Source organism: Morone saxatilis, unplaced genomic scaffold, assembly GCF_004916995.1.
Source record: "Morone saxatilis isolate NCDOM2014 unplaced genomic scaffold, NCSU_SB_2.0 Contig3, whole genome shotgun sequence".
Taxonomy (NCBI): Eukaryota; Metazoa; Chordata; class Actinopteri; family Moronidae; genus Morone; species Morone saxatilis.
Genome location: NW_023339873.1, coordinates 21,565,894 through 21,586,593, shown reverse-complemented (window position 1 = coordinate 21,586,593; position 20,700 = coordinate 21,565,894). Strand labels below are relative to the sequence as shown.

Genomic DNA, 20,700 nt, shown 5'->3' with positions numbered 1-20,700 from the left:
TTATTAATTATAACTATATGTGACACAGTTAGAATTTACCTCTCCAGGATCGGTTGAATATGTTTTGAAACATACAGAGTGAGTGCCATTGGCAGTGGTTGAGCGCATGTGGCAACCAAATTGAGAGTTAAAGCTGCAGAAGGTTATTTTATTAAAAATAACTTTTTAGTCTATATTCTGAAACTTAGTAGAACCATGAGATCAGGATTAATGTGTGGGGACATCTCTGCGCTCTGCTCCTGTAATGGCATTTGAAGATGCAGCGGGCCTGATATGGAAAACAACAATTTAAACCATAGATTATCTAGGTCTCAATGTCCACCTTGTCCAGACCAAAAAGTTATTTTTAATAAAGTTACCAACCTGCAGCTTTAAATATTACTGAAATCAATACTATTCTACTGAAGTAGCACCATGTTCAGCTCACCTTGGATGGTAAAGCATGTCCTTTCTAGTGAAAATGTGTTACTCGAATGACCACAGAAGCAACAGGAAACAAATCATGATGTGGGCTGAGCTGTGTAAACATGAACGTATACTTATAGGTCATTCTATGAAAACTCCATTTTTCTGTCCCCTAGGCCTTTAAAAATGTCCAAATAAAGCGAATACATAAAACAGTTGAGCCATCAATTTTGCAATATTTGTTTTTAATCAATTGTATGAATTCCAAAGCACCACAACTGGTATAATAATGACTGGGATATATATGTATAAATGAATAGAAAAATGAAAATGTCAATTAAATATTTATAAATATATATAATGAAAGTCCTTGGTTCCCTTTGGGAGTGAATGTCACTGATTGTTTACTTGTTGACAGCAAATTCAATATTATTTTTGAATAAAAACCACCACTGATGACTTTCTTTTTACTTACTTCTGAATATCTATGGAGAAAAGCCCATGGAGTTGAAGTCCACTTTCTCTCTTCAATTTCATCGAGCAAATGTTGCAAAAAAAATAATTTTGCAATCTTTGTCATTGCAAAAGTTGGAGGTTTTCTGTTAAAGATATGACCCTTAACGATAGGCCAGTGTGACTGTGAGTGTGCTCAACTGAACTCAATAAAATGAACAAACTACACACATTTGAACTGAACACAATAAATGGGAATGGAAAAGTTATTATAGATTTTTTACCTCAAGGAGTGAAATGGGTAAATGTGACCTGTACTTTCTAGTCCTTCCGACCACCAAAGCGCTTTTTTTACACCTTACGTGCCACATTCACCCTTTTCACACACAGTTTCACTCAGTGGATGGCCAAAGGCACTCAAAGCAGAAACTTAGACTCATTCATACACATTCAACACTACCGACATTGCATCGGGAGCAATTCCGGCGGTCAGCTCAGTATCTTGCTCAAGGATACTTTGACATGTGGCGGGAGGAGCCGGGGATCGAACCAACAACCTTCCGATTAGACAAACCGCTCTGCCTCTGAGCCACAGCCGCCCCAGAGTGCATGTGTCAGGGGTCAGTCATTATCAGACTTGAGAAGCTGCCCTTGTTGACGTCTATTTGTGTCTGTATCCTTCAAATTCTTCGTTTGCATTCAGCTTGTGAGTGACCAACGCGCAGGGAGCTCATTGTGAAATTGCACTAGTAGTCGATATATAATGCGGATATCAATACAAAGAAAAATCATGTATAATTTAATTATTCCATGCACTACAATCTTATATTAGCCAGTAAGATGTTGTTTTAGATTCTATGAATGAATCAAATATCTTTAATTGGCCAACCTATCTGTCAGTTGCATTTGAACACACCACAAACACTACAGCTGACTGTTAACATGCATGTACATTCTGTACCAATGTGAGATTATGTGAAAAATATAAAGCAATACTATTTTTAAGGCAGATACCGATATTGATATTTGGGAGTTTGACAATACAATAAAATATATCACTTTTATTTTACAGTTCAGTCAGACCACTCACTTTGGAAATGTTTATTGCAGCAGTACAACATAGTTAGATTCTGGCGTCGAGGCTCTGACCTAGACGCTCTCATCACTCCCTGCAGATATGTTTACACAGAGACATGAGCAAATACCTTCAACCCCCTGCTGGAGCCTACAGGTGGATTACAGAACAGCATGCAGTGACACTGATGCAGGGCAGCAGCACTGACTGAGCAGAGGGAGAGCTGGGAAATTTTACATCTTAAATAGACCACCAGATTGGAAGGGTGTGTTTGTTTCGTGATTACGGAGAGTGAGACATGTCATCTGTGTAGCAGTACAGCTTGAGTTGACTGCCTGAACTAGCTCGTAGCTTTTTTTTTTTTTTTACAACAACAAACACACGAAAAAAGAACATTATTGATATAGATCCCTTAGATTTGATCTGGTTTTGTCTTTTGTTTTTCTTATTCTCACAAATGTAGTTGTTTTTTTATTGGACAAACTATGTAGCTACCTCAAACCTAATTTGGCATTTCTGTGCTGCAATTTTTTTGTTACTTATTGTGGGACAGATACACTGATACAGACGGATATATCAGCCTGGCTGATTTGTCGGTCTAACAATAAATAGTTACTAGTCTTTAATTTAAATCCCCAAATCCTGGCAGAAACACAAAGTAGGCAACTATTTCCTCACTGTCTGCCTTTCCTTTGCCTGTGGAGTCGGAGTCCAAAAACATTAAAAATTGGTGGTTCACTAGGCTGAACAGGAAGCTTTAAATTCCGTAAATATAGAATTGGCTGGAAATAATGTAAAATATTTATAGTAAAATAATATTTTCACATTTGGAAACTCTTGTCTTTTTTTAGCTGAAGCATGTGGACTGCTGTCAGAGCTGCCAGGCGTTCCCTCAGATACTTCAGGAGTATCTGTAAGTCTGCCATGGACTCAGGTAAAACACACACATACATACATATACTATTTCCTTTTGTATGGAATCGCCTGTTAGGGATAGTAATGCAAGCACTTCAGAGATGAGTTTTTAAGGGTTTGGTATGTTGAAAGAAAAATTACATGTGTAAAATCTACTCAGGAAAAATGTCACTTTTAAATTTCAACAGGTTTTCCCAGTAACTAACTGATATTAACATATATAAATGTATAGTACAATTTTAAATTGTGTCCCATGTCTTCACCAAGTTCTGTGGGAAACTGAGTGAGAGCAGTTTATGTGTCACATACACCAAATAGACCAATGTATGAATGATAAATCCAGTTTAGTATTTCCCTCTGTGTGTACTGTGTTTGGGACAGAGAGACACAGAAGAGGGTTTAACAGTTGCCTAATTAGAAATTCACAAATGAAGGTTTTTTGCACTTTTACGTCATCAAACGCTAGACCCAAAGTTTCAACCTCACCCTCTCATTCTCTTTTATATATTTTTTTTGTCTCTCTTTTAACCCTCTTTCATATTCCCCTCTGTTAACAGTTCTCCCTTTATCCCTCTCTGCCTCCTCTTCCACCTTGAACCTTTCCGTTTTAAGATTAACTACATCCAAGCCTTCTTTACTTGAACATTAACCCTAGTTTAACAGATAAGAGGAGACCAGAGTCTTTGTTAGGCAGAGTTTGGCCAAATGATATCAAGTCCTCCTCCACCACTGCAGTCACCTGATGCTGTAGCTGGACTGTAAAAGCCAGCAGGCCTGCCACTGCGGGTTGCACTGATCCAGAAGCAAGAACCTGAGAGCAGAAACCAGTTTGTCCACAGAATGAGAAAGTTGTAGTATTAGTAGTTGTTGGGGTAGTGTATGTTATGTGATGGAGCGGTCAAATAATTTAAATTCTCTCAGTCCTGCTGAGTTGAGGATGCTGATCAGGCAGGAAGATCCCAGAATAAAAACCACGACTGGATTAGCTAACGGTAAGAAGCAGTCGATCACCTATAGGGCTGCATGTCACACTGGAGTCATTTATGGTGTACTTGTGGAACCTTCATTCTTTAAAAAAAAAAAAAAAAAAGATTATTATTTATTTTCTAAATATTTTGTACTAAGACTGTGATTATTTTCTAGAAACATCTATAAACTACAGGACTGTGTTTGTCTACGTATGTTTGTACCAAGCATAATCACAAATCACAGATTAAACAATTTAACCAACTTTAACCAGTCAGTTAGAGAAAAGACAGAATAACTGACTATTTTTACTCATATTTATAAAGATATGACATTGGTGGCTTTTACTGCATATAAGTGATGCCGTATGTATTGACAATAGCTGCACAGTTAATGGAAAGATCCTATCTTTTTTTTGTGAAGAATATTTTTTATTGAATTTGAAAATAAATTAATTAAATAAATTAAAAACTATAGATATAGTTATATAGATAAACCTTTTTTAAATAAATTTTTTTTCATCTAAGATAAAGGAGCACATTGTCGCCTGCCCCCACCAGCTCCATCTTCTTGCTAAAATTCCATATATATTCCCTGGAGTAGTACAGGAAGTTGTGCTGGAAGCCAGGTTTGTATTTAGAAAGAAAAGATTGATGAACAAGTAAATAATTTAGATAAGTGGGTTTGCAAAAAGAGAGTGAGGGAATAAGTCTTAAGTTTGACTGAAGATTCTCAAAGTGTTTCAGTAAATGTCCCCACACATTTTGGAACCTTTTGTTTGTTTGAGTTACATCTCAATTGCAGATCTTTGGGTCCAAAAGCATCAGTATTTGAGGACCTGGGAATGAGCCTCAACACTCAACTATTGTTCTTGGCTCTGATTGGTTGTTTTCCTTCGGGCCCGGTGGATTCTTGCAAACACCATTAGGAGCACCAGGAGGAGCCTGAACCTGATTATTCCACAGATTATCTGACTCATGTACTATTTTCAGGATATAGTGATCAATCAGACCAAACTGTGCTGCAGGCTTCTTTGTTTCCTTTGGAAGTTTGTTGTCCTGAAGCTGTTGGGAGATGCACGAAGGAGCCCTTCTCAACCTGTTCAAATATTTGTTGTATATAGTTTGTAAAAAAGAAGGCTGTCATCTGCGAATAGCTGAACAGGCACCTTCATGTTCTGATAACTGCATATGGAGACTTAAAGCTGGACTCTTGTACTGGAGCAAATGGTAAATGTTTCTATTATAACATGCATAATAAAATGTGTGTATCTGTGTGTCAGGTTACCAGCAGGCTAACGTTGTCATCCTGCCCAATCATCTGGCCAGTGACTTCGAAGCGTTCTGTCGCAAAAATCCCGCCCCCTTGCCACTCCTTTATCGCAGCCAATCAGGAGAGACTTCCTGTCAGCCTCTTGCCAAAAATGCTGATATAAGGTAGAGCACACACACATACACCACACACTGAGCCACAGACTTCCATTATCTTTGACAGTGTGTATTTATATTTGTTCTTCCTCTTGCTCCAGTGTGACAGTAAGTTTAAACATTAGTCCTGCAGTGTTTAACAAAACAGTCAGAAACTCTGTGCTTCCCACTTTGTCAGAGGTCTAGTGAAGAAAAATCGCTGACCAGAATCCAAAATGTCAAAGTCTCTTCAGTAAGTTCAAGGAGCCTGAAGGTGATCTAGTTCTGTTTGTTCCTTGTGATAAATAATTGACCTCTGTATAAACCAATGTTTATCACTCTGTTACTGTATAGCTTTCGTCTTCTGCCTGCCAATGTTAGAGCTGAACTGTTTTAAACATGATATCAACAGCACCTGTACTCTAAACATTAATGGGATAGAGACAAACCAATCAAATGTAAGACATTGACCTAATAGTTTGCACACAGTACTCAGCATACTGCTCAATGTAGTAACAGTACAGAGGTATTATCAGAGGTATATCAACTGTTTTTACTGATGCTTACTGGTGCTTTACAATCCAGGGTTCAACATTGTTTTTTTTCTGGGTAAGAAATCTACTTGCCCAAAGTACATTTTTACTTCCTCAAGCAAGATGATGTTGGACATTTGGAAACTTTGACGCACTTTTGAAAACTATTCCATTTTATCCTCCTGTAGGGCCGCACAATGTGAAATAAACATAATATTGTGATTATTTTGACCAGATATTGCAAAATGATTCATGATTAATATCATTTTTACAAAAAAAATATTAAAATTATGATTATAAAGGTGGCCCCTACCATTTGCTGTCTGGCAAAGTGTGCCCACCATCTCCGCCGAGGACTTTAAAAACATGCTCAATTCCAACATCAATGAACTGTTGATGTTGACCTACCTGTCTAACCTCACACAAGCACAGATTGCTCTAAATGAGAAGCTGGTGATGCTCTGAGGCGAAGTGAAGTCATATTTAATTTTTTTACAGCTTTTGCAATTTAACCTATTGCAATTTTAATAATATTTTGATTGATATTGTGCAGCCCAATCCTTGTGTGTCAGCTCCTTAACTCTGTCTTTACCTGCCACCAAATGAATTTGCCTGACCAACCTAAAGCAGTGATACATCCTACTGCAAATAATATTCTCGTTTCTCATCTGTTATTTAATGAAGGTACTTGAATAGAGAATTCTTTTATATTCTACATACATCCAACTACATTAAACATGAAAATTATAAACAAAACTAATTTTGTTTGTGCATTTAATCCTTCCACTTCACATCTTCCCTTTAATCTTGCAACATGACCCATTGATGAGTGTTTCTGTGTTTCTGTGTCTTCAGGACCGACATCTCACAGTACTGTGTGTATGAAGAGGGTCGGCTGGTGAAAACAGTCTCCAGTCTGCAGAGTTACAGCACTCAGCCAAGGTATTTTAACAGAGCACCACACTAGAAGCAGTTCGGTTGAGGTCAAACATGCAGAGGAAACTATGATGTGAAGAGTTTTAGTTTCAGGATAACTCAATGGAAAAAGATATACAGTATATTAATAATTCTACCTGGGTAAACTCAGATAACCCTGACAGCAACAAAATAGTATCACTTGTATGACTGCGCTTGTAATTAAACACTGACATTGATTCAGTTAATAATTACATAACAAACTACCCAACAGAGCATCAAAGGGATCTCATACCATGCACTATGTATGTACAATATGTAGGGCTAATGGCTACATATCAGACCTTTTTATTTTCTTGGAAGAGGCCAAAATGTGTTTTATATGTCTCAAAGCAAGGTGTCTAAAAAGTATTGTTTTGATTCTGGTACAGAAACTCAGCTATTGTAGTGTTGCTAGCTTAGAAATTTAAAACATTTTGAGTATTGGGTTTACAGTTAAATAAAGTCTATTGCTCAATTTATGTGTCTATTAAGTCACAACACAGCAAACCTATGTGGTGTTCCAGCACAAAAAACTCCACACACGGCACAAACAGGGGCTTTAAGAAGGCCCAGTCCCCTGTCTTTTCCCTGGGTTAATCTGGCCATGTCAGTAGGCCTGTGGTGAATGAGAAAAATAAATTGAGTCTAGCTGAAATCAGATTGAGATAGTTAATCATGTTTAATAGTTTAAGATTTCAAGCCTCATTTATACTTGCATACTGCATCTACAAAACCTCCATAGTTAAGCATGTATTTCTTAATAACAAATCACTCCTTCATAATGGACAGACTCTGCAATACCATTTGGTCAGCTGGCAGACTTTATTTTTTTCTAAACTCTTTATTTATTGTTATTCTTTATTGCAATAATAACGTCCCAAAGCAATCGAAGAATAATTTTGTGATCCACACCAGCCTCACTCCTTTTTATCGTGCTCCCAGGATTGCATCAGAGCTGCAGGCTGTGCATCATGGCCGCTGGTCAGACATGGTGTGTTTCTATCTGGGCTGCAGTTTTGGCTTTGAGGGTAGACTGAAGAACGCTGGAGTCCCTGTCAGGAATGTGGAGCAAGGCACAAATGTCAGCATGTACACGGTATGTTAGGAATATCTACAGAGGTCCTGTATGTGGAGCAGATCAATTGTAACACCTTTGTATGATTACAGTACATTAGACTGTAGAGATGAACTATAGTCACACACCACTATAAGATTTGTGCATCTTTTTTTGTCAAATGTACTTACAAATGATTATGTCTATAAGTTTTATAATCACAGGTTCCCAAAGCCTGAGGTGAAAATTTGTAGCCAGTTGGCATAAAATAAACAAAAAATGATTGTACACCAGACAACCTTTCCTAAAGAAAAGTATATAATATAGAATAGTCTGTTGATTTAAATGATATGATTTAAAGTTCAGAGTAAACCATACTGTATGTGTGTGTCCAGACTGCAGTTCCCTGTACTCCTGCAGGAGTGTTCAGCTGCCCTCTGGTGGTCACTATGCGTCCTGTTCCAGCTGCCATGTTGGATGCAGCAGTGGAGGTTACTCACCTCAATCCTCTAGCACATGGAGCTCCTGTACACATAGGAGACCCAGGTACACACACACACACACAAACACACACTTTACACAGGATAATAACCTTAACCTACCAGTACATGATTTACCATTAACTCTGTGTGTGTGTGTGTGTGTGTGTGTGTGTGTAGCTCTCTTAGGCATACAGGACCTGTCCAGACCAGACTATGGGGACAGAGTAGAGGTGCAGCCCGGCGATGTCACAGTGTTCTGGGCCTGTGGAGTGACTGCTATAGAGGCAATACTCAGCAGCAGTGAGCAACATGATTCTGTATTCACTCTATTATCTTCTCAATGACTTCACAGTCTTTCATCCATTCATTCTTCATATTCTGTCTCTTTCCAGAGCCTTCTTTGGCATTCAGTCACTCACCAGGTTGCATGTTCCTGACTGACATCCCAGACTCCTCCCCTTCTTCCTCCATGCCTTCAGCATCTGAAAGTGTAGACCGGCCCGCCACGGATCGCAATCTTGAACTGATCCCCCGTTGCTTTCTGGTATCCCAAAATCCCTTGATGTACAGTTTGGCATCTCAGAGGGCTGTGGCAACCATCAGACAGCTGGAGACGATTATTGGAGAGGACCCAGGTAAAGGCGTAGAAAGCGCAATGTTATTCTCTCTAGGTTATTAGAGACAACATGGAGTTTGTAGAAGTGCTCCGTGTACAATGACACAGCAGAAAAAGAGTTCAATGACTCGACTGACTGGAATTAGATCAAAATCAGGGGCTCTTTGGCTTGTGATTTGAACGCTTAGGGGGCAGCCCATTACTAAATTTTATTATACTCTGTAGACACTGGCTAATAGAGGCAAAACATAGGGAGTGAAAGAAATTTCTCTGAATAACGGAGTAAAGGAAAAGAGAAGACGTATATGAACGGAGGTAATGGATTATCTGGCAACATTTCTAAGATACACCAGACAAGAGCTAAACAAGTACACTCTGTGGCAATATTCATGCTGCAGTTGTGGCAATAACACTTAGGCATATGTTCAATGGTAACTTCATTTAGATTGATCTAACTCTGGTCCACTTGTAGAGCTCTGTGTTGTGTTTGCTGTTTGTCAATCAGTCTTTTGTTGCCTTACCTTATAACATATGCATATGAAATGTGTAAACAGAAGCATATATAGCTTATACAACAATAAGAGTTAAAACATAAAAAATAAAAGTTATAAACCTTTGCTAGCTAGTAAATTAAGAAGCCAGAAAATCTAGGTGAACTGATGAAGTTTGATGGTGTCCAGCTACAGATAGATGGTAGCTACTGAGAGAGCCTCTGTTGTTATTAGCAGTAAAGCTGCTAAACACTCTGCTTCATGGTGTGTCTGTCACTTTCTGTCACCAGGTGAACGAGGGATTAGAGCTTTATTTGTTCAGGATGAACTTCTGCGCTCCTGTCTGGCACTTTCCCATGCATCCTCTGTTGCCATAACAACCGGCTTCCCCACACACTACCAGCACAGGTACCTACACACTCATGCAGCTGTTTTCACACTAATATTCTTACACTTGTCTGCAGCTCAGCTGACACTGCTGAAACATAGTTAATTATTCAGTATGTGATTTGAGGTTCTGGTTTGCATTATGCCTATAGAGCAGAGATGGCAGGCAGGACTCTCCAGGGGGATCCAGACTGCTTCAGATGATTACATTAGTTACCAGAAGGAAATCATATCATATCATATCAGAATAGCCTAAATGTGTGTGATTGGTTAAAAAAATAGTTTAGCAATAATAATTTTAGGGAATTTTCTTCGCACTTTTCCAGAGTCAGAAACTCATACTTAATTCCTTTGGACAGACCTTTTTCATGTATTTTGTGTAGTCTGAAGATATGTCAAACAGCAATATCAGGCTATCACGGCTCAATTGTTGTTATCAAATGACAATGAAAACTAGCCTCTCACTTTGAAAACCTCTGCTCTCTAGTATAGAGCATAGGGGAGCTGTGAGTCTGCCCCAACCAGAGGTGGTAACACACAGCCTAAACTGTGAACATCAGCTAAAACAGGAAGCTGAGTTTGGACCAGTCCCATGAAATTTTAAAACTCCCAAAATATTGACTGTTATTGGTGTTTACCATTTAGCCCTCCTGACGAGACTGATGGCCCACCCGGAGCCATTGCCATGGCAACCATGCTGCTGTCGCTAGGGAAACAGGTGACAATGGTGACAGACAGGAGAGCCCTGGACATGAACCGAGCCATCATTGACGAAGCTGTGAGGAAAGGTGGGAAAGAGTTTTCATTCAAATCTGTGAGCTTAAAAGAAACGTACCTGTTCTCATCCTTCATTGTTAAATTAAATCTGTGTCATTTTTAAAGAGAAAGCTTCTACTTGGGTTCATAACTCTGTAACTCCACTCTCAGGTGTGCTAAAATCGGCAATCCCATTGGTCACATTTGAAGACCGCGGCACAGACTCTGCACTACACTTCTTGTGTCACCATGGAGACCCCAGCAAGCCCAGGTTAGCTGACCCATCACATGTGTTTGCAGTTGGGATGAGGACACAATAAAGCCATTTTATTTTTACAATTTTACACTACAACTGGTTTTCTAGATAAGTCTGAGTTGGTTCTAATTTGTGTCCTTGATATAGATATTAGTTAGTGATGAGTGCAATTAGTTCAGCATTATTTCAAACATTGGTTTTTAAACTTTCAGTCCAGGTAAGTCTACATCAACAACTCAAATCTGTGGTAAGAATAAATGTAGAAAATACTTTATAAAATCCTTATTATTGTTTTGATTTTGCACTTTAGAAACAAGTTATAGTAAACTATTGTTATATATTGTTGTGTTAAAATCCAAGCAGTATGCAGTACAGTAAGGTTGTTGTGCCTGTCAGTGAGCATTTAATCTGCAAATCTTTAATAGACTGTCTAGTTGTGTGTCTCTCAGCTTCAAGAGCATGAGAGGAATGTGCTTGTAACACCAGGTACGACCACCTTGTGGCAATAGAGCGCAGTGGACGTGCTGGAGATGGAAACTACTACAACATGAGAGGAGCGAACATCAAACATCTGGTGGATCCTATTGATGACTTGTTTATTGCTGCCAAGGATATACGAGGAATTACTACTACAGGTAGTATAGTGTAGGGATTAAAATTGTAAGCAATAATGAATCAGCCATGTGGATATTTTATACAGCCTGTGAAAGTAGTAGAGCTGTGCATTATTCACATCTTTTCTAATGTGTTGCAATACTGCAGCTCATAAACTGAATTGTGAGAAGAAAATACGTAATCAGATTAGTGTTACATTTAGAAAAAAAAAACTATTAACAGGATTACAATTTTAAAAAACATTTAAATATAGAGAACAATAAAATACCAAGCACATGTGCAGTGCAACCACATAACAACATACGTTTCACAACACCACTCTGGTCTCCAGTGTGAAACTATAGCTAATCTTACAGCCTCCAGTGAACAAAATGCTTTCACTGTGTTTCTTAATTTCCCTTTATTTCTTTAAAGCAGAAAGAGGAACAACATCAGAGTAGTTTTGCCCTTCAGCTGTGAAAATGATCTACAGTTTATTTTTTTTTAAATACACTCTCTCAGGTTACAATGTTCTGTTGTTTTATAGAAAACACTCAAGTGATCAAGTCATCGTATAGATATTTCTTTACTCTTGTCCTTATTTGCATATTTACTGTTGAGGAAATCCAAAAGGAACAGAGAGTAATCAAGTTGTATTACTTTTATATTGTGATACTTGGATTAACATGTAATTAGTGATATGTATTGGATTACATTTTTAAAGAAATCCTCCCTACTCTGTTTCCTTAAAGGACCAGTGTGTAGGGTTTAGTCTTATCTAGAGGTGCAGTTTCAGTTTGCAACTGCCTCGCTTCACCCTCCCCTTATTTATCACTTATTTAGCACTATTTAGCACTAGCTCATGGTCTACACAGGCAAATGCATTTAACAGATCAACAAATAAGCTGGGGTTGCTTTGTGTGCAGGGTATTGACAATATCATTTAATACCAGCTGTAACAGTGCTGTGCTCTGTAACACTACTGCACATGTGATGCATGAAATAAGCATGTCTGCTGCTCACTATACTCTTCAGCAGATGTTCTCTCACTCTCTCTGTAGGAATCGGTGATGGTGGTAATGAGTTGGGGATGGGTAAAGTGAAGGAAAGGGTGAAAACCCTGATGCCCAATGGGAGTCTCGTAGCATGTGATGTTCCTGCTGACTACGCCATCACTGCTGGTACGGACTGGGTCATTATACTAGCTGTACAAAGCAAACATTATACTGTTATGGCTGCATACGTACTGCACAGAAATACTTTTAACACATCACTGTTGATTACTCCTGCAGGTATGGATACATACTAAATGCACACAGAATACAGTTTATCAAACACACACACACACACACACTCTCTGTGTTAAGTCAGGGACAGCCCTTGTCAAGGTCAAGGACCAAAAAGGGTCAGAAAATTCCTCAGAGGAGTAACTATGCCATCTGTACATGCTAATATTTGATCTGTACACACAGGGAAGTGAAACAAACAATTGAAATAATGAGGAAATAACATATTCGGCTGCCTGTCTCACTGATAAATTCCTAGATAATCAGTTCACAAGCGAGGGGAACTAGTAGCAATGTGAGTGTGAGAACATTTAAGTCCATATCTGACCTGAGTTTGTCTGTTGAGTGCGTCTTTTCACTCCACCCAAACTGGTGAAGAAATACAGTTTTGGGCTCATTCACATATTTTCATTGGTTAATGACCATAATCATTTCTCATTCAAATCCCACCTTCACCCCCATCCCTCCCTCCTGCAGGAGTGTCTAACTGGGGAGGATATGCTGTGGCCTGTGGGCTCTACCTGCTCCACACCTGCCCCTCCCACCAGCGCTACCTGAAGAAGGGACTGGGACTGGAACACGCAACCCGTCCTGAACAGCTACAGGAGTGGACCGCTAACCTGCCATCTGTAGCCAAGGTGACAAACACACACACCTCTCTGAATATTCTCTACATCTCAAAAACAGGATGTGAGAAAGCAAAGAAATATTTAAGGTTTGGGGGTTATGTGTTTGTTTTTTTTTTGGTTTTTTTTTGTTACATCAAAAACATTTCAGTATGGGTTGACAGTTTCATTTACAAGGAGTTTCAGGTCTGAATAATTCAGCCTGAAAATATGTATAAAACAAAAACACATTTAAATAACACTGAAAACACCCCACATAAACAATCATTTCAAAATATTGTATATGTATATGTCCACCTTACATACATAAGTCCAATATACACAGAAAAAATATCCATATTATTTATTTAAAATCTATTATTTATTAGTAGTATCACCTTCGGTCCAGTTCCTTACCAAGTATATGATCCTTCGATCATCATCTGGATGCATAACCAATCTGTCATTCATCTTCACTATGATCTACTAAAGAATATCAGTGCACACAAATGTCACCAGACACCACAAACTAATTAAAAACTGATTCAAAACACAGTGCATACATTTTCTTTTGATACAAAGTTACATAATCAGATGTCCAAGCCTAAACAAAATTCAGGTCCATCTATATAATATTTTATATTTTACATACAAAAAACAGGATAAAGACTAAATAAATAATGTTGTCATTTCCTAGTAACTTACAGTTGCAATAAACTATATTTTTGGATCTAATGTTTAATGTGAAAAGTGTCTCCCAAAGTGACAAACCCTCTGAAAATGATCACCTGACTGCAAAGTGTTTCAGCCAGACATCACCACACATCAGACAGACAAAGTTAGGGACTAGCTGGTGGGCATAGTGGAGCATTTAGCAGCTAATCAGACAGATTTTCCTCAGGAGACCAAAAAGAGACCTAAAAGGAGAGTAGATAGCAGACATCTGCCAGGTGTCCAAAATGGAAGTCTCTGTCTGCTGGATGTGGCAACAGGCCACTGTTAGCTAACACACTCACCACAAAGACTAAATTTGTTCCTTTTTAAATGGCCAAAAATAATCAAAGACTGCAGCTTAAACTGCCATTAACACACTCTCTCTCTCTCTCTCTCTCTCCTCCAGGAGGAGTCCATCCTTTCCACTCTGATGAGTTTTGGGATAAGAAGCGGGAAAACCGGTCACCTGGCGATGGAGGTGGATGGTTTGACCTTTCACCCCACGCACTCCGACATCATCACTAGACTACTGAAGGTCACACTGGGCACCACCACCCCAAACCTGTGATCAACTCAAGCCGTCTGTTCTCTGCAGAATTTTTAAAAGAGGCACAGCTCAAGTGAAGCTAGGTGAATTATCTGTGAGACTGGGGCCATAGAAAACCTGTGAATGCTCATTAAGAGCCCTGAGAATGAAACACACTGAGGCAATCAATGTGCCAATCGCTGAAATTCTGTTTCCTCTCTATTCAAATTGCAGACAGGAAAAAAGAGATTGAAAGGAGAGCTGTGTGAGATGCTGCCTGGGTTACCTTTCAGCCCTCTTCCTTGACTACCAGTGACAAAGCAAAGTAGACTCCAGTAAAAGCAGCTCTCTTTTCTCTCACTCTCTCTCCGTCCACTTCACTAATACTTACTAAAGTAATATGCCTTAAAGAACAGAAGATGATTGTATTGTTGCTGACAGTAATTCATGTTAATGGTTAATGGTTAAAGCACAGATTTGTCCCTGAAATGGGCTCCATGACATTTGAACATCTCCAGGTCCTGGCACCAACATGCGACTATTGAGGAAACTCCAACACTTGCCTGACCAATGGTGTAATGTCATCAGTAAGTCAGGGATAGACTGTGTTTAATGGGCTGGCCCCAATTTGCTGAAGTCCTTCCAAAAAGAACAAGATATAAGGCTACATTTTATACATCAAAGACATACGTCACTGTCTATAATTAAAGATGTGCAGAACGAACAGATCTAAGATGTTAGCATGGATGATAGCTAACCTCAGGCTGCTTTTCAAAGAGTTACTCTATACTTTCAAAACACATCTTAATATTGAGGCATATTTTAGATAGCTAATGATATGGAAGTCCTGTGGGATGCAGAGATAGAGGAACTGAGCACATTCCACAGGCTGCTTAACAAGTTGGATCCTAACTTAAAATGCACATTATGTGGCCTTGATCTCCAGATGTATAAATCTGTCAATGCATGCAGAAGCAAAAGAGACAAACACTCTGGTTGACTCTGGAAAGGAATACTTTTTTGCCGTGTACTTGTAGCACTTCACCACTTTATATTTTGTGTTGTTCTTTTTAAATACATTTTACTGCTTATAATGCAGTAAATAGATGTGTTTTGGTTTGGCCATTTGAATTTATAAAGGATTGTCCACAATGCCTCAAACTGTTTATGTATTCACTGCTTAGCACAAACCTCATCAATAGGCTATTGTTAATGTTAATTTAAATTCAAGGGGTGTGAAATATTGCTATTCAGGACTGTATGAGGGGTTGACTCTCAGAAACTACGATTAACACTGTGGCTGAGCGGTCAGGAATAATGTATTCAACTGTAGTTTATTGTAGACAAAGTCGAGGGGCTCTCACAAAAAAAAATTTGTTTTTTTTTATTGAAATGATGACATTTGATAAATATTTGATGATAATAATAAAAAAAGGATGTGATGCATCTTACAAAATGATATGCTTCTTACCAATGCTCCACCCAGTCCAAGGGTCTGTGTTTATGTAGTCAGACATTCAGTCATTGTTGAATATTGTTGTAAAATAAATAATATTAAAAAATAATTATTTTGTACAGATTATACCATATTTTAGATTGAGAATATAATAATGCCACTAATCTGAAGCCATTTGTGTGTTTTCTTTCTGCAGTTTTATAGCAGTTAGGGTTATGGTTCTGACTGGTGCCTTAATTAGTGTATGATGGAACTGTTTCCCTTGTTAAATGAAAAATGAAACTATGTTTCCATGAAACTTTGTTTATCTGATATAAGCAGGTGAATAAACTTTCTTGACAAGACAGTGACCTAACAGTTGTCTGTGTGTATGAACAAAAATGTGGGACCCTATATTGAGCCCTGGGGAACTCCCTCACTTTTACTAGTAACAGTGAGGTTATACAAATTCTAGCTTGTAAACTAATTTTTCCAGAATTTGGGAGGTACATTTATACCTGCAAACATTAATCATTTCTCCAAGAGTTACATTGATTATATGTGCTTCACAACTAATCCAGTTTGACAGAACATTGATCTGACCTGTCCTTTCCAATTAATTTCCTCATGTCATTGGTATCAACGGGAGGTTCAGTCTGTAATAAACCCTGCAGCTGCCCAACTGAGGTTAGGGTTCAGTGAGAAGAGTCCTCACGACTGCTTTTTATTCCAGCTGGTTATTTTAAGATGTCACTTGCAGGAAATAACTATGGTTTCCATGAGCAGGAAAAGATATATCTTTGTCAGTCATATGATCATATTCTGGGTTAGCACAAGAAATACATCTGTGGAGTTCATGCACAGCAATATTCTCATTTGTCTTCAGTCATTTTATTTCCACCCTGCCTGAAGGGGGAAATAGATTTCATGATTTTCTTGGCTTGCATTCACATTTCTTTTTTTGACTAAAGTAATGTTAATACCAAGAAAACTCCAGACTGTCACATTCATAGGAATTCAGGTAGTCGGCAAATGGTAATAGGGTGTGAGAAAAACACACAGTGGTGGAATGGCACTAACAAAACAGTCAATGACATGTTGCTGCTGTAATGTGTTATTATAGAAAACGCTATAAAATATAAAGACAAAGGCATGTAGCTTACTGTGAGGATGTCTGGAATGGTTTCTGCTCGTGCTGAATACACGCAGTCATTGTCCACCGGTCTCACACACACATATACCATGCCGTGTCTTATCTAACTTTTTGTTGGGTCAAGAGACGTGTCTGAAAGCTTCGAAAGAAACTTCGTAAGTGGACCTTGAGTTTAGAATTTGTTGTCAAACTACTATAGACCTGTATTTCTAAGGCTTAATGCCTTTTAAATCACTTGTGACCATCCACTTTATATTCTACGATTTATCAGGGAATGTATGTGTGTGACATGTAAGCCTTTATCTGGATATGTGTGCATCCAGGCTTGGGGAAAGGATTACATGTAACTGAGTTATGTAATCAGCCATATGGATATATATTTTTAGCATCAGACTGATGTTAATGCCATACCTCATACTGCTATAACGTTAAACTTTCTTGTTATAACAAGATACTGTTTATTTTAACATGAAACATTTAGTTTTATAACAATAAGTCAAAACCTTCGAATGTGAAACATTAACATTCTAACAATATTAATAGTACATTGTCATAATGTTTGTATGTCGTAATAACATGAAAAAACATTTTATAATAATAAAGTTTTTACGTTATAACGAGATACAGGTCTCTTTTCCTTTTTCTAGTATGGCAGCAATACACTGCTGTAATAATCCTATATAATGAGGTCCATTTAGTCATTTCTTAAACACAGGAAACATGAAATGCATCACTCCCAGCTTGAATGGATCAGGAATTTACTCAGTAGAAAGAAAAGAGAATTTGGTAAATATTTTATAATGTAAAGACAAAAGAATGGGGCCAAGTTGCAAAACACTTCTCTCTGCTTCTGTTCTGTCATTCTGTTCTTCTCATCTCCTTCTCAACTGTGACCTCTGACCCCAGCACGACCCCAAGTTTAATGTGACTTCCTGCTGGACGACAGCAGCAGCCAGAAGCAGCTGATACTGCCAAGATTAATACACACACATTCACATCTGCCTCCGCATAACACACACACTCATCCTGTTCACACATACACACACACTTGAAGTCCTTTTTCTGTCTGGACTCTTTGGGTGGACACACACACACATCATAAGTGCTTCCAGAGGAAGGATTCTGTTACGGAAACAAATACAGTGACACACTGAGAACACTTTGGTTTCACACACAGTCATTTTCCTTTTTAGCTCCGTATTCACCTGACAACTGTATTTATTAATCTCCAAAACCAATAAACACTAATATATCACATTCAGCCAACCATAATATCACTTCACTGTACTGAAAGAACCAGATTCCCTTGTAAGGAAAGTCAAACTCAAAACTTAAAGCTCCAGTGTGTAACATTCAGGAGGATCTGTTGTCAGAAATTGATAATATTCATTGTTGTCGAAAATAAGAATCTTTATATATTATATAAAGCTATGGCAGGATCCGCCTCGCTTCCAATTCCTAGTGGCCGACTGTGGTACCACAAAAAAGTAATTCCTGCATCCTGTAAAGCCTTTGCCTGATAGACCACCAAAACATGAGGTAAAATATTCTGGCATGTTTTCAGTCCTTCCATACTCAAAATAATAGGAAGAATATTTCAGTGAGACTACACCTTTAAAGGTCCAGTGTGTAACAGGAGGAGGCTCTATTGGCATAAATGGACATATTATTGATAGGTATATTATCATATATATATTTCATATATTTCGTATAATAATAAACTGAAAATAAGAATAGTCTGTGTTTTTGTTACTTTAGAATGAGCCGCTTTTATCTACAGACGGAGTGGGTCCTCTTCTATGTCCACCATGTTGAACTGCCATGTTTCTACAGTAGCCAAAATGAACAAACAAAACACTAGCTCTAGATAGCTTAGTCTAGTTTTGTGGCCAAATTAGTTTCTCCTATATGCCTTGGGAGGCTGAGCTGCATTCAGATAATTGCAATTTGCAACTTCACTGCTAGATGCCACCAAATCCTTCACACTGGTCCCCATATGGAGTATTTGACCGTATAAATGTAGCTCTGTTTCTCTTCAGTTTCACTTCAGTATCCCCAGACCAAAAATTCAGACGGACCCTCACAGCCACAAGACACATCAACACAATTCAACTCACATTTGTATGTAACTCTGCTAACTGACTAGAAGGTAAACCTCAAAAATAAACCTAAAATTTTAAATTGAGTTTTACTGTTTCCTTGTGTGATGTGTTTGGGGAGTAAATTCCATTAATGCATGTGTCCATTTGATTGCATTAGTACTTGTTTTTGGTAATATAGACTTTCCTCCAATAGCGGGTCGGGCACAATAGTCGTGTCTTTCTAAACTGAACAATACATTCTTGTGAACTAAGTCTTCGTAACAGAGATATTTCTGATGATAAAAAATAAAGAATAGAGTGGTTCGGTATTCTGGAATCAAGTGGGTGACGTCATCATTTCAACAAACAGAGCAGTTAAGCCTGATGCATTGGCAGGTCACATTTTGGAGGAATATTGTTCAAAATAATTCAGCTCAGTTACATTTTCCCTTTACTGTCGGTTCCCAGAAGCAGATAGAAACAGTGTTTACGAGACAAAACAGATGCACTTTTCTTCCTCTAAATTTCAGGGTGCTCTGCCTTTAAAAAGAAAGAAAGTTCATTGTTTTATTTTAACCAAAACCAGATTTAGGGGGAAAAAATCTGGCACTCCAGTGGCAAAAAAGAGGGGGGAAAGAGGTTAAAAACTCAACTCATTTGCAACTAATGGACTGACTTTTATTCGTTTAGCTCTTGGTCTTGTGGATCTTCTTGTACATGTAAAGGTGCAACAGTTTTTCTCACTGACGGCTGTCCAGATGATATGTCGTGTAAAAAAGAAAACTCATTATTGTCACACGTGCTTTGATGAACGCTTTAAACATTAATGAAAAGGCACTTTTGATTTTTTTCATCCCCCCCATTATGCCTTTAATTGAAGAAATCATATAATGCAAATAACAGCGTAACTAATGGATCTGTAATGTGGTTACTGAATTCAGGAACAGTAATGCGTTACATTACTGCATTACAGACAAATGTAATGTGTTTACAATAACACTCAACACTGGTTATTAGTAGGCTAGAAGTAAATAAATGTCCTCGTTTGTCAGCAAAAAGATGTTTGTGTGTGTTCTGTTCAGAAAAATGCTTCAGGCATAAAAAATAATGAAATCCCTGCTTATGAGACAGATTCATTTGGTTTATGTATTTTCCTTCAAATGAATCTGGTGCCCTAAGTTTTTAAGTAAATCAAAAGTGTAGAAATCTTTTGGAGTTAAAACAGAGATAATTTTATTTTATTTATGGATTTTTCTAGTTTAGCTATAATGAAGCAGTAATGGTAAGACCGATGGGCTCATGGGGCCTAGGTGTATGCTCGATGTGTTGCCCCTAGTGCTCAGCTTATGCTTTAATTGCAGAATGTCCCAGGGACCCTCAAACTGCTCACTCAAAAGTGCTGAGGGGCGCAGGGGCCCTAATAATCAGATCACACTTTATGCCCCAGGGGCCTGGCGGCCTTCGCACTGTAAGCGCTAATGGCTCCAGGGGCTAAAATATTTTCCTGAAATGATTTTAAGTGAGAGAGAGATAACGCAGTAACAGAATCTGGAT

At 38.3% G+C, this 20,700-nt stretch overlaps 1 protein-coding gene across 3 annotated transcripts; it reads left to right on the top strand.

The window, feature by feature from the left end:
* The first annotated feature begins 2,774 nt into the window (after window positions 1-2,774).
* On the top strand, window positions 2,775-16,277 carry dglucy (D-glutamate cyclase). 3 transcript variants are annotated; one of them, XR_004797143.1, is made up of 15 exons: window positions 3,468-3,840; window positions 5,097-5,250; window positions 6,609-6,695; window positions 7,653-7,806; window positions 8,160-8,310; window positions 8,424-8,546; window positions 8,639-8,881; window positions 9,644-9,761; window positions 10,386-10,528; window positions 10,668-10,767; window positions 11,239-11,387; window positions 12,408-12,527; window positions 13,110-13,270; window positions 14,358-14,581; window positions 14,712-16,277. XR_004797143.1 is itself a non-coding variant. In XM_035674138.1 (14 exons), exons 1-14 carry the CDS (start codon window positions 2,792-2,794, stop codon window positions 14,517-14,519), a joined length of 1,941 nt encoding a protein of 646 aa, XP_035530031.1. In that variant the 5' UTR covers window positions 2,775-2,791; the 3' UTR covers window positions 14,520-16,277. The 3 variants fall into 3 exon arrangements, 2 of the variants coding, with proteins under 2 accessions (XP_035530031.1, XP_035530029.1); XM_035674138.1 differs by lacking the exon at window positions 3,468-3,840 and adding an exon at window positions 2,775-2,867 and having other exon boundaries at window positions 14,358-16,277; XM_035674136.1 differs by having other exon boundaries at window positions 14,358-16,277.
* The last annotated feature ends 4,423 nt before the right edge of the window (window positions 16,278-20,700 follow it).

Bases quoted from the DNA above. Each gene is read 5' to 3' on its own strand.
- dglucy (XM_035674136.1), top strand. From the start codon at position 3,738: ATGGAGCGGTCAAATAATTTAAATTCTCTCAGTCCTGCTGAGTTGAGG. The intron at 3,841-5,096 runs GTAAGAAGCAGT...TCTGTGTGTCAG, and splicing joins CACGACTGGATTAGCTAACG to GTTACCAGCAGGCTAACGTT. The intron at 8,882-9,643 runs GTAAAGGCGTAG...TTCTGTCACCAG, and splicing joins GATTATTGGAGAGGACCCAG to GTGAACGAGGGATTAGAGCT.